The sequence below is a fragment of the Dioscorea cayenensis genome, chromosome 12, assembly GCF_009730915.1.
Source record: "Dioscorea cayenensis subsp. rotundata cultivar TDr96_F1 chromosome 12, TDr96_F1_v2_PseudoChromosome.rev07_lg8_w22 25.fasta, whole genome shotgun sequence".
NCBI classification, from domain to species: Eukaryota; Viridiplantae; Streptophyta; class Magnoliopsida; order Dioscoreales; family Dioscoreaceae; genus Dioscorea; species Dioscorea cayenensis.
Window position 1 is genome coordinate 19,983,532 of NC_052482.1, and position 14,632 is coordinate 19,998,163.

General features: G+C 31.7%; 2 protein-coding genes across 2 annotated transcripts; both read right to left on the bottom strand.

The window, feature by feature from the left end:
* Positions 1–734: 734 nt before the first annotated feature.
* LOC120273415 (transcription factor MYB77-like) lies at positions 735–1,796 on the bottom strand. Its single transcript, XM_039280046.1, has one exon. It carries the CDS (start codon positions 1,567–1,569, stop codon positions 850–852), a length of 720 nt encoding a protein of 239 aa, XP_039135980.1. The 5' UTR covers positions 1,570–1,796; the 3' UTR covers positions 735–849.
* Positions 1,797–9,323: 7,527 nt separating this feature from the next.
* LOC120273909 (pyruvate decarboxylase 2-like) lies at positions 9,324–11,622 on the bottom strand. The gene is made up of 5 exons (XM_039280653.1): positions 11,087–11,622; positions 10,841–11,004; positions 10,101–10,751; positions 9,894–10,011; positions 9,324–9,808 (listed from the first exon to the last, which is right to left on the bottom strand). Exons 1-5 carry the CDS (start codon positions 11,609–11,611, stop codon positions 9,449–9,451), a joined length of 1,818 nt encoding a protein of 605 aa, XP_039136587.1. The 5' UTR covers positions 11,612–11,622; the 3' UTR covers positions 9,324–9,448.
* Between the last annotated feature and the right edge of the window lie 3,010 nt (positions 11,623–14,632).

Here is a 14,632-nt window from a genome sequence, read left to right on the forward strand (position 1 = left end):
CCTCACAAACCAAGAGATTGATATGAGATTGATTCAAAGGTGCTTTTGAGTTTTTCTTTTTAGTTAATATTTTTACTCAAAAACTCTAATATGATGGTTTCCAAGTAACTTTGTTAATTAATTTATTTTGTGAAAAATCTCAAATATGTTAATTTATTTTGAATATTTTAAATTAAATTTCTTGTAACATCCGTACAAACTAGTTACAAAAAGTATCTAATATATAATATTAAAAAAAATCAAAAATAGAATTTAAATTACGGTCCAAATTTGCTCGTGTCTAAGATAATATTCGAAATCTCATTTACATTTTTTAAAATTAAATAATAATACCCCAAATTATTTTCCAAATCTAAACAATTTCTTCTAATGACTAAATGATTTTTTAAATTACATACATTTAATACTATATTGCTATTTCCGACATTCTTTCATAATTCTCATTTTAGGATCTTTTAATCTTAACTAATTTTTATCTGATTATTTATTTTCACAACCATGGTAATAGTCAAGCAATTAAACTATATAACTCCTATATAAAAGATGGAAGGTTCTATATTCTCCTATTAAATAGGTAAATCTCTAATAATAAAAAACATGTGCTTAGAGGTGATTTGCGCATTATAAAAATATACATATATATAAATAAAACAAATTAATTTTCTAATTTATTAAAAAAAACCCATATAAATGGATTAAAAGAATTAAAACTATTTTCTTCTGAGAGGAAGGGATGAAATGTGATTCTCTATCTCTATCTCTCTGTTACAAATAAACGCCTCTACATTATTTAAATAATGAAAAATAATAATAATAAAATTAACAAGAAAAAAAAAATCTAAATCTAATCTAATCCTGACCGTTTGCTGTCCTCTTAAGGTCGGTATCAAATAGTGATGAACGGTCACCATTTTCCGATCTAAATCTATTGATATAAATCCTTACCTCGTCCGCGATCATCTCTCTCATAATCTTAACGAAATCCACATCCTTGATCTCCGTTTGCCATCTCTTCTCGCCGCCACCGGCGGCATCAACGCCGGAGCCGGCGACGTCCGCACCACCCGGCGGGCTCAGCGAAAGACAAAGCCCAGTCTCATCCACCTCATCCTCTCTCCGGCACTGTCTCTTCGAAGCGGACTCTGAATTCTCCGGAGTCTCCGGCACCGAAGAGCGCGGAGGCGAAGGGAGGGAATTCGAAGTAGAAGGAGCGATCTGGGACTGAGAAAGCCCACGGCGGCGGAGAGTGGAGTTCCAATGGTTCTTGATCGCGTTGTCGGTGCGGCCAGGAAGGAGGCGTGCGATGGTGGCCCATCGGTTCCCATGCTTCGCATGGGCGGCGAGAATAGCAGCATCCTCCGCCGGCGTAAAAGGTCGGTGATGCACAGACGGGCTCAGCTGGTTACACCACCGTAACCTACAAGATTTCCCAGATCTCCCCGGCACGCCGGCGCTGATCGTGGTCCAGTTCCGAGCGCCATGGCGCTCGACGAGCCTCGTCAAGGCTGCATCCTCTTCCGGGCTCCATGATCCCTTGATCCTCGCCGCTTCTTCTTCGCTTTTCTCCATCTCTTTGGTTTCGATTATGTTTTCTTTTTTTTCTATGAAGATGATCGAGTTTTTTTTAGTTTATATAGAAATTAAATTAGAGTGGTTAATTTGGTTGCTAGCGTTGGGGGATTCGTTTCCGATTTTCAACAACCGTTTTCGTTTTCGGATGGGGATGGAGTCGAACGATTTCCATTTTCCAGCACGTGCTCCGCACACTTACTCTTTACTTTTTCCACTTGATGCCCTTACGGCGGTTACTTATGCTGTTGTTACTCATGTTTGCCAGCTTGGTCAGGATGGGAAACACAAGGTTCAACTAAAATGGGCGGTTAATAAAATTAATAAAAAAATTAAAGAAAAAAAAAAGAAGGGTAAAAATGAAAGCATTGGTTAGTAACCGCCTAAACCTCGTATATCTGACGTCATACGTTTAACTGCCACGTTTCAGATATGCCGTTAATGTAAACGGGTTTTTCGCAGGAGACGTTAAAAGTGGGTTTGGAGAAACGTTGCGTAACGGAGATGGTGGTACGAGTTTGACAGCTGGAGCGTTGACGTAATGTTTGACTAGTGATGAGTGAGTTTTTGGCGGGAGGTTAGAAGTCGTCGAAGCCAGCTGTGGGTGGGGTCCAGGGTGGCAACAGACGTCGGTGGCGGTTGTAACCGTAAGATCCTGACAGGCTGGCAGGGGAAATCAATGGTGGAGATCTCATCTGAATGGCGGGAAGGAGGGAGGAATGTCACTTTCTGCTTTTATCCGATTTGGGACTATTATTGCTTCTTTAATGCAAATGGTATTGGCCCACATTTTGGTGCTTTTTAACCGTACACTTTGGTGATGGTTTCCGTTCACATTCCATGCATCATAAATCTAATCTATCAAGCATCTTTTTTGCATTTATTTTAAATTTTTTTTTTGTAATTATTATTATTTTTTTAAATATTAACAAACTATTTTGAAAAAATTATTACTCAACAACTCCGGTTAGCTTAATTGTGTGTTATCATGTGGCACATTAACTTAATGGTGAGTTATCACGTGGTGCATCGGTGAAATGATCAAATTTTTATGCTAATAATTTTGTTCTTGCAGTACTCTAAATACTAAATAATCTCCGTTTTTCAGATTAATTATATGACAAAAAAATTTTAAGTCACTTATAATGCACCTCAAAGTTCAATAAAATTATCATAATTTGTGTATTTTTATATTTGCTTTTTGTTAAATAAATAAATAATATTACTCAATTTATTATGTAAATTCTTTTTTTAGAAAATTTATTTAGTTTAGTTTGTGTATTGCATAATCTAGCTGAACTCATTTGTCTTAGTTGAACTCCATTCTCTGAATTTTTTTTTCTCATTTATTTTATAATTTTTAAAAAAATAATTAAATAATGGATTAGCATACATATTTAAGAGACATAAGATAGTATGGATGCAGAGTTTGTTTTGGGGCCTCCTTTACATCTATAAATTATCAGGTCAAATACAACGAATTATAAAACATTCAATCCTGTGAAGCACATTGAAAATAACGGAAATATCTTTGACTCCGTTTTTTGTGTTTTTCTTATCACCTTGTTTTTTTTTAAATATTATTAATTGACTACCAAATTATATACAAGATATGACAACTGTTACAGGAAAAAAAAATTCATAATTTTTTTTAAAATGTATATAACTGTATACACAATTTTTGAGGATTAAAAAAATATGGATCTAACTATGAGTTTGAAATTTTTTTCTAAATTTTATCATAAATTTTGAAATTATTAGGGAAAATTATAAAGAAAAGTAATTAAAAATATAAAAATAATAACAACGTGTGTTTGTCTAGGGATTAAGATAGTGGAATTAAAGTCTCGGATGTTTGAAATCATTCTAATTTTTTTATCTTTACTTAACATTGATAAAAATAAATTTTATTTTTAAATTATATAATGATTATTATTTATAAAAATTAATTATTAAATATATATTTAAACTAATTAATTTCTGTAAAAAAAAAAGAGGATGGTTAAATTTATTAAATAATTCAGGCAAACTGAAACAGCTTGGTAAAACTAGCAAATGTTGTAATAGTTTGCTTCTGTTATTTTTGTAGTTTTAAACCCTTTTAATGCATTAATTAATGCTAATTTCTTCCCCTCTCTCATGAGACATAATTATAGGGTGTTGATATCATTGGCATATATATATACACACACAATATATATATACACATCAATCACAAGACTATGAAAAGAAATGAAATATCTTTGTTCCCATGATCCCATCTTATCAATGAGCTGTGAAATTGTGTGCAAGATGTGACCTTCTGAAAGAAGAGATCTTAGAAAGATCATGGTTTATTATTTTGTAAAGTGTTTGTGCATTATAAATCAAGAGAATAATTAAATTTATCTTCAACCACTATCATAATATAATTGAGAATTACGTTCCAACTGTTTATTTATATAATCTGCCATGCCACTCTCTACTATATATATTATTACCAAAATCAATTACATTTTTCTTACTTCAATTTTTACAATTATAAAAAAATTTAAAACTAAATTAGAATATTCTATTTTAATAATTGAATATAATCTAGATTTTATATGCTGAAGCTACTATGCAAACACAAGTGAATTTATTTAAAAAAAATAAAAGTGAATTATTAGAAGGAAAAAGCATTTTAACAATCGCTTGCATTTGAATTTATTTAGCATAAACAACCTACATATACTACTTTATGCATAAGCGGGTTTTTTTTGTTATTCGATGTAATTGATGAAAAGGGGTTTTATTTATTTTATAAAAATTGTTATTATTTTTCTTCGAAAATAATATTTACTTTCCTTAGCTTTAAGCCAATCATCTTTTCATTGATTGTTTTTTTGGATTTTCAAGTTTTTTTCTTTTTATTTGTTTTCTTTTATTTATTTTAGGTTATTCCTTAGTAAAGTACAATATGAACTTTTATTTTTGTTTTGGCTTTTTTAGTAATATTTTCCTCTTGGCCTAGCTAATGGGGTTCAAGGAACTCTTTGTTTATGATTTGGCATGAGATCGTGTTTAGTTATTTATAAAGTAACTTCTCCCTTCATTTTACAAGGTTTAGTTTTGTTATTTATTTTTACATTTAGTTCAATATATTTATGTTAAATATTCCCTTCATTAAAAGAAGTTGATGAGAATAATACATAATGGTTATAAAAATAGTAACATATTGATAATATTTACTTTTTTGTATTTGAAGGTAGGGTTTGATGGAGATCCGAAAACATCTTTTATTGATGAAGAAAAGAACATGACAACTTCAGTCGGAATGGATTTAAGAAAAAATTAAATATGTAATCTCATCATGTATCACTGACTAGAATTTAAATAAGATTATTTTTACTATTTTGTTTAATAGTTTAGTTTGATATTATATAACTTCACTAAATTTCTTTATTTTTACCTAAGTATTCATAGTTCGGATAACTAATTAGAGGACCCCCACATTAGTTTTAACAATAACATGAGGGTGACCAGTGAGAGCACAAAATACAAACTAACAATCAAAGATGCACTTACTAGCATAAGTTAAACAATAATAATTTCCTTTAGTTCATTCTCAAAATGATTTTTAATAGTCTAGCATTTGAATGCACCGTTGTAATGAATGGCATCAACAATAGTAGGGTAATTCTATTTTTTACCAAAAAAATGACTATAATATGTCATTAATTTAATTGTTTATTCTCTGTTAATTGTTGATGAGAAAGATGATGTTGTTTTGTCCTCACCGGAACATCATTAATCATAATGAACTCATTTTAATTATCGTTAAGGGGTTTATTCTCTCTTATTCATTCATATTGGTTTTTTATTTTAAAAAGATTTATTTATTTATCTATTCCATATATCTCTTAATTAATGAGCTCATTAATAAGTTTCCGGAGATCCGAGCACAATCTTATGTATGACCTAGTGAATTTGAGTGTTGGGTCTAAAGTGAGCTCATCACCCTTACATGAGCTTCTCAAATTCAAGGACCTATTGCGTGAGGCAAGTGAAAAGTTGAGACAGAAATATGATTAAAAAAAATGATAATTTCTTACGATTTAATAAAGTTAACAAAGTTTTTAAAATATGAAAAATTTTCAAATCTCCACAATTTTCAAATAAATAAATAAATAAATATGTTTTTGTTTGCCGTAAAAATGGATTAAACTTTGATATATATATATATATATAGTACTAGACAACCACTGTGTAGATCAATGGATTGTCACATGATAGTAGGTGGATAGACTCAAAAGAGTCAAAGTCGAAATCCATGATATTGTAGTAATAATATTCCCACTGTTTCTAGGCTTAGATACTATTTAAAATGGGCCACATAACTTAGTTATTGTTTATGATATTTTTCAAATAGATCCCAAATAGGGTCTTATGTGGGAGAAGTCATATCTTTCCCCTCTATGGTTGCATAGTAAAGAGACTTATTAACTCAGTATAACTCAATATGGTGCCTGATCGAGTTAATAAGTCGTCAGAGAGGGTCTATAAGTCACCATAACTAATATACTTTTCTACATATATGTTCAATGACAAACTCTTAAATAAAAGACGCTTAACACCTATTATAAAATAAAATAAAATTAACATTAGAGTACTAAAGAATTAGGTGAATGTTTGGGGTAGTCACAACCAATACACACATAAACCAATTTGTTCTCCTTCATTTCTGTGGCTATTGTGCAATCTATTATTAATTAACGCATGCGCATCTTTTCCACGTGATTCACCATCACCCACAATTCACATGGCCGGTTACAAACGATCCCCCACCAAACAACATTAACCAAGAAAATAAATAATTATTAAAAAGAAAGAAAGAAAATCAAAAAAATTGACTCGAGCCATACCTAATAATAAGTCACCACCCGAAAAGATCGGATCCCTTGTGAAAAAAATCCGATAACCCGATAGAGTGATGAAATTCAAATGGGGTGACTTATTTAAATCGGTTGAATTTTTATTTTATAAAATAAGTTAATGATTTGGTTAAATAATAGAAGATGAATGAGATACTATCAAATCTTGGAACTTGTTGTCATATATTGTATATAATATATCAATGGCTCAAAGTGCTTTTTCTGGTTGTTTGTATTTATAAAATATTTTCATTTAAGGTGTCATTTCTCTTTTGAAATAGAACAAAGTAGGGATGGGCATGGCCCATGGGCCTCTGCGGAACCCCACCAAAATTCTTGCTAGACCTAAACTTATCAAGGTTTGTAAAAGGTGGCCCAATACTATGTAGTAATTGGTTTTAAGATCGAATATTTGATCCCGATCAAGCTCAAACTATTTTTTTTTGGGGCTTTTGCAGGTGTACCCCTAAAAAATTTTGAAATTGCATATTTGCCCATGAATAAAAGTTAATTGCATACATACTGGCCGAATAATATACGATAATTGCAGTATATACACTGGGGTTCAAATTAGTTGAAAAACCATCTATTAACAAACAACAAATATATAAAAATTACCATTATACCATCAGCATATATACCATTGAAAAAGTAAGTTGTACAAGGGTTATTTTTGGACCTTTTGTATATCTTAATCCAAGTTATAACCATAGTTAATCAAGTTTGATTATCGGTATCTCAACTGATAGGAGCATATCCGCATGATTACCTATATTTTTCGGTATATATACAATTATGTTTTTTCGGAGGGTAAATATGCAATTATAGAACTTTTGAGGGGTTTATAACCAATTCTCCTTTTTTTTTTAAATGGGTGAACCACTATTTTATTAAAAATTAAGGTTTGTACACAAAAAACCAATAGAAGTAAATATTCATTAGTCATTGAAAAGTTAAACAGAATAAAATAAAATAAAATAAAACTTGAGACAATAGAAAATGGATAGGTGATACCCTGGAGATAGTGAAGGAAGGTGGCGTCTACCTAGGTGGTACAACTCTACCGAAATGAAAGAGAATATAATCGGCGTGGATAATGGTCGTCGGATCTCCAAAATTACTAATTTAGGACTCTAGGTATTAGAGGCCTTATTTAACGTGGACATAGAATATTTATCATTGTTTTTTTAACGTTAAGGGCAACAAATAAAGAAGAAACATGTATATAATATATAGAATAATTGAAAACTTCAGGAGCAAAAAATAATTAAAAGTGCAATTATATGGTTCTAATCAAACGATCCAAATAATTTCATGAACCAAGAGACCCCAAGTGTTTTTAAGAAAAGGTTTAAGGTCCCTCCTCCAGAAATCCTATAGTTCAGATAAAGAATTAAGCTACTGGGTAAGACTGAATATGTTATCGAAATAATGCCATAGTCTAAAAGCAAAAAAGTAGTGGAGAAAGAGATGATTAATTGTCTAAATTGCTATAGAGCATAGCATCCACATAGCGAATAAGAGTCTGCTACATCTCTTGATAAAAAGATTGTTAAATGTTGGGATTTTATTGTTAAATACAAGCCAATTAAAAATATTAATTTTTTATGGTCATAAACCTCCCCAAATTGTTAAAGTTTATTGACAAGGCAGACCATTGATGAAGCAATAAAAAGCTTAATAGAGACGTTCCTATTAGATGCCAAACTCCAAAATTTGGAGTCCCTGTTTTTTGAGATGGGGCAATTTACTCTAGAGATGGAATAAGCAATAGAAGCAAGTAGTCATACCATATTAAAGTGGATGCACCATTTCCAAATTGAGACTTTCGGGTTAAATTTTGGTTTTTAGTTTTTTGGTTTTATCTGTCATCTAATCTCTGAAACAAAATTCTTTAAGATAAATTTAATTACCTAAGCTTTTTTGAGAAAAAAAAAATATTAATATAGCCGTGAAAACTTATTTTGAGTTATTACATATCAAACTTGTGTGCCTATGTTTTTCTAAATTTTTTTTTTATATAGATCATTGTAGATTATATATTTTTAAAAGATCAATATGCAAATGAGAAGCTAGTAGTATGATTTGTTACAATGTTTAAGCTTAGCCCATGGTTCACATTTTTGGATCAATATATATTTGGTGATTTGTTCCACCGCACAAACTTCACACACAAACCAATGGGCTCTTAATTCTTTGCGGTCTACTAATGTTCACTATATATATAAATATCATGCAATGCATGAAAAATATCATTATACTCTTGACTAAATAAATTAAAGTACTGATTTATGTCTTAATATTTAGATTGATTTCACTAAGTCATCAGGGGAAGACTGGAAGAGCATGCATAAGATTATTTATTGGGAACCATTTATGGTATTCATACTTTTAATGCTAGCATGATGTTTGCCAATATTGACAGCATGAATAATCCAATTTTAAAATAGCGAACTAATTAATGAGCACCTACCTAATTGTGATTTGTAGTTAAATATAGTTTTGTTTATCTACTGAACCGAGAAACAAATAATGTATCAACAAATTTGTCAATATAAAGTAATTAATAGACGAGTAAAAATTTTGACACAATTACGCATCTACTTATTTATATATATATATATATATGAATATTGTAGATAAACAAGAGATTTATTAAAATGAAGAAAACAGAACAAACAAAGAACAATACAAACAGATTTGAAAACAAGAGAAAACAAATCAAGATTTTTCATGACTGTAATTTTTCAAGCATAATTATCCCACTGCTTATCTAAATTAAGACTTCTTAATTTAAAATCTGATAATTAACAAATCAAATTGTGCTTAATTTTCTACTACATTCACTCAAATGGAGGCCATTATGCACCATTGTTTATTGTAACACAACAATAACATAGACACTCATTAACAAATAACAATCAAAGAAACACACTTACAAGCAAAAATCATGCAAGAAATATAAATCAACACTGTGATCTAAAAGTCTACTGTGGATTTGGAGGCCTGCTATTTGCAGCAGAAACTCTAGAACCCCATTCAAGCAACTCTTTGCTGGTATCATCCTTATGAACAATCACTTCTATGAAGCACAAGCAGTCTTTCTTGGCTCCCATTGCCATTTCAATAGCCTCTTTTAGCTCCTCCTCACAATGAACTTTAGCAGTCCAACATTTGCCTTCACCATTATGAATAGCATCAACAAAAGCAGTATAGTCCCAGTTTTTTATCACATTGTAAGGACCATCATGTATCTCCACTTCAATTGTGTATCCTCCATTGTTTATCAGAAAAATAATGCTGTTTTGCCCACACCGTATCATCGTCGACACATCTTGGGCTGTCACCTACATTGAAAAAATCATACATTGTTAATGAACTCTAAGGATATATATGAGTAATTATTAATTTCAGAGTTTTAAATATTGGAACCTGAAAGCTCCCATCACCAATGCAAGCAATGACACGCTTATCTTTTGCAGCTTGAGCATACCCAAGTGTAGCACCCACAGACCATCCTATTGATCCATACTGCATTTGAAACTCATATCTGCAGCAAAAATCACTCCTTTGATTAAATATATACATAAAGTTTGAGATCTTAATATGTAATAATAATTGTAGAAGTGTTATGCTTACCCACAACCAGGAGGAAGCTTGAGTTTCTGGCAGTTGAACCAAGAATCACCAGTCTCAGCAATGACAGCAGTCTGACCAGAGAGCATCCTTTGTATATGCATGAACAACACGTTCACTCTCAAAGCCTCTCTGCTTACTGCCTTACGAGGAACACCTCCGGGGACAAAGATGCGCTCATAGTTCTCATAAGCAGTGGTGTTCCTCTTGATTCTCTTGGCCAATGCATGGAGAAAATCCTTCATGAGAATGCAACCAAAAGCAGGGCCATTAGGAATAACCACACGCTCTGGTTGCACAATCACAGCCTTCTCCGTCTTAATGAGCAGTGAGTAACCAACAGAGGTGTAGTCATTGAATACAGGGCCGGCGAAGAGGTAAGCGTCAGAGGATTCAACAATCTCAGAGCAGAAGGAGGTGCTAATGGCACCCCAGTATGTGCCAATGAACTTGGGATGGTCTTCAGGGAAGAGACCTTTGGCCGATGGCATTGTGGCGATCGGGTAGCAGGAGGCGTCTGCGAGTTCTATGAATGATTCAATGGCTTTCGCCACTCGAAGCTTCGGCCCGGCCACGAGGACCGGTTTCACGGCTTTGTTTAAGAACGCTGCCGTTGCTTCCACCGCTGCTTCCAAGCTCTGCTTATTACTAATCCTGTTGTTCATATATATATATATACACAATTATTTATTTGCATTATAAATCAACGAAGTTATATTAAAAATTTGAAAAATTACACTCACTTGGGAGACAAAAAGAATGGCACAGGATCTTTAGTGAACGTTGGATGTGGAATCCCAGCGAGATTACAACTGATGCTAATATAAACCGGTTTGCTTTCTTTCAGTGCTGTTGATATGGCGCCATCTATCAACTCATGTGCGTCATCCAAATGATTCACCACGGCCTGCAATTCACACCGGACGGTGACCACATCGCTGCTAAATAGCACAAACGAAAGAAGAGGGAGCGGGTGACGGGATCCATACCTGGTAACAAGTCACCGCCTGGAAACATCGGATCTCTTGAGAAAAATCCGATAACCCGATAGTGTGGTGGAGGATCCGATTAGTACCGTAGTCGTTGGAGTTTGGCCCGCCGACGATGAACACAACAGGGAGGTTCTCAGAGTAAGCTCCAGCGACGGCGTTGATAACGCTGAGCCCACCGACGGTGAAGGTAACGGCGCATGCGCCAACACCGCGGCGTCGAGCGTAGCCATCGGCAGCATAGCCGGCATTGAGCTCGTTGCAACAGCCGATGAGTTTGAGCTCTGGCTCGGCGATTAGATGGTCAAGTAGAGTTAGGTTGAAATCTCCAGGAACGGCGAAGACGTCTCTGACGCCGATTTGGACGAGCCGGCGAGCGAGATGGCGGCCAAGCGTGGCCTCAGAGGATACGCCGTTGGCCGGCGGTGAGGGGCTAATGGTGTGGCTTGACGGGGTTGGTGAGCCGCCGACGCCATTGGAAGCCGGCTTCACCGGCGCGTCTAATGCTCCGATCTTGGTTTCCATTGAAATGAAGAGAGAGAGAGAGAGAGAGGAAGGGGCAATGTGGGAAGAGGGAGAAGAAGAGTGAGAGTATTTATAGGATCTGAAGGGGTAGAATAGGAATTATAGTTTTGAATTATTTTATTTATTTTTTAATTAGGGTATTTTGGGAAAGTTGTGGGCAAGGTTATGGGATTTGACTCCGGTTTCATCGCTAACCGCGGAAATTTTATAGTGCTCTTGGTGTGAGAAATTACTTTTATCTCCTTGTCTTGAATTTCAAGAAACTCTATTTAGAATATCTTGATTTTTTTTTACATTCGTATTTGTGTAAAAACTTTGGATTAAATGTATGCATCTTTGTAAATTTTCTCTTTTCATGTATTTCTAAAATTGTTATCTCCTTGACTTGAATTGCAAGAAATTTCAATTAATATCTTGATATATATATATATATATATATATTTACATTCATACCTTTGTAAAAACTTCAAATTAAATGTATGCATCTTTGTATATTTTCTCTTCTCATGTATTTCTTAAAATTGAAATTTTTTTTTTACGGTGAAAAATTATTTTTATCTCCTTGACTTAAATTTCGAGAAATTCCATTAATAACTTGATTTTTTTATATTCATATCTCTATAAAAACTTTGGATTAAATGTATGCACCTTTGTAAATTTTCTTTATTCATGTAATCTAAAATTAAATATTTTTTTGACAGTGGTAAACCACTCTTTAATTATATTTTAGTACTACTACTCATTTTATTATGATGATAGTCTAGTATTGATATTGTTATCAATTATATATAAATAGCCGTGTATATTTTTAAATATTGAATATTTAGAGGTAATTATCTAGGTTGTACGTGTTTTTTTTTTTTATTTAACAAAGTAGTGTATCCCATTTTTTTTTAAAAAAACTTATATATGTTTTTTTTGCATTGTTTTAATACTCTACAATTATTTACAAAATAAATTTATATTTTAAAATTATTGTATTTATTTATTTGAAGAAGATATTTTTGAGTAAAAATTCCAATTTATTTAATTGGTGAACAATATGATTTTTTATTAAATAATAAATAATATAATAATTTAGTGCAATAATTTGAAATTAACCACCAAAGTGTGCATGCATAAGAATTTTCTTTAATATATACATATAAGCATAATGTATTTTTTACAGAGGTGACAACATAATAGAATTTAAAAAAAGTAAAAAAAAAAATCATGATTTTAAATATTTTTACAAGCATATTTATTTATTTATTTATGTTTTTACAAAGCTGTCTTAATAAATATATTTTTATTAGTGAGCCCTAACTAAGAGTCAAATTTTGACATTTCACATGAAAATCAAATATCTTAATCTCCAAAATATTATCATTGTAGTTAAAAAAATATATGTATAAAAAGTGTCATAATATCTTTCTATCGACAATGAGAAAATAAAATGAAGTTTACTAGCTAATGTCTTTTCGCTTAATATTTAAGAAATATAAAATAAGATTCAAGTCTCAATTTTTTTTTCTCTGTGATTATTAAATATTTTGTAAAAATTCTTTGAAAAGAAGCAACTTCTTTTAGAATGTTTGAATTGAGTACCAAGAATTTCAAAACAGAAGGAGAAAAAGGAGACGTAAACCGGAGCGCACCTAGTGTTCCAAAACAACTGTGAATCATTTGTCTCATGTTAAGTGTGTATTTGGGTGCAACGCATGGTGAACCGTGATTAATGCCACCAAATGGCCAATTTCACTACACACCCACTTTCAAACACAAACCAATGGGTCTTCTATTGGACTTTTAGTCTATTAATGTGGGCTAACAAATATATCTTTAGTCCAGGTGTGCATCATCCCAGAAGATGTCCTCCTAGTCTCATTCTGTTTTTTTTGTTTTGTATATGTTTAATTTTTAATAAATTTGTGCTTTATTTACTTTAATAAAAATAAAAAAATTTTATGTTGTAGATAATTATTGAAACTAGTTAAGAAGGGATAAAATGAGGATAATTTATAAATGAAAAAAAATTTGTATTTAATATTTTTAAAATACAAAAAAAAATATATTTTTTAATATGCATGAAAATATCATTATATCTCAATTAAAGGTGGAAAACACTGTTTTATGTTCTCCTTGTATCTCACTGTGGACTAGACGGTGTTTTATGTTTTAGTATTTAAATTGGTTTTAATAATTTAATAGATTAAAATTTACTTGGAAAGAGCATGTATGAGCCTCATGTTTGATTTTAGATTTTAGAATTCATATTTATAATCCTAGCATGAACTTTCTCAAATTTGATAATTTAAAAAATTAATATTAATTATATACTATATATCTATATATATATTACTTTAGTTTGAGTAAACCGGTTAAACAGACCAAATTAATAATTTAGTTTTAAAATATAGTTCACCAAACTAATTATTTAGTTTTAAAATATAGTTCACCAAACTAATTATTTAGTTTTAAAATATAGTTCAGGTTTACTGTCATGCTTAGTTTTGGTCACATGTTATATTTTGTTTTGTTTAGTTATAATCATTCTTTTTATATACCAAAATTATAATTTATCTATTATTATAAAAATAATTGTGTTTAACCTAAGCAAAAGTTAAAAATTAACATTCCAAGTCTTGCATTTCTGGAATAGAGCAAGCTTGAAAAATGCAGTGGTGATGACTGGTTAGGGTTACATTAATAATTTTAATTAAATGATAAGTCTTCTTCAGTCATACCAACAATGTAAAATTACTAGTTATTTGGTTGGTTTAGGTTAAATATGACAGTCAAAGCATTAAAGCACCTTCTCAAGTCCAAGGCTGACTAGATGTGGTCCTCTTAAAAAGACCTTTTAGTCTTTTCAAGTAGATTATTAATTATTTTTAGCCCATAGCTTTTGACATTTTTAAATGAATGTAAACAAAATTATAACACATACAAATAATGGATGTGTAACATGCAAGTGAAGGTGCCTGTCACCACCCACAAAAAAATAATAATAATAAAAAAAGGAAATTTCTGAAAGCATAT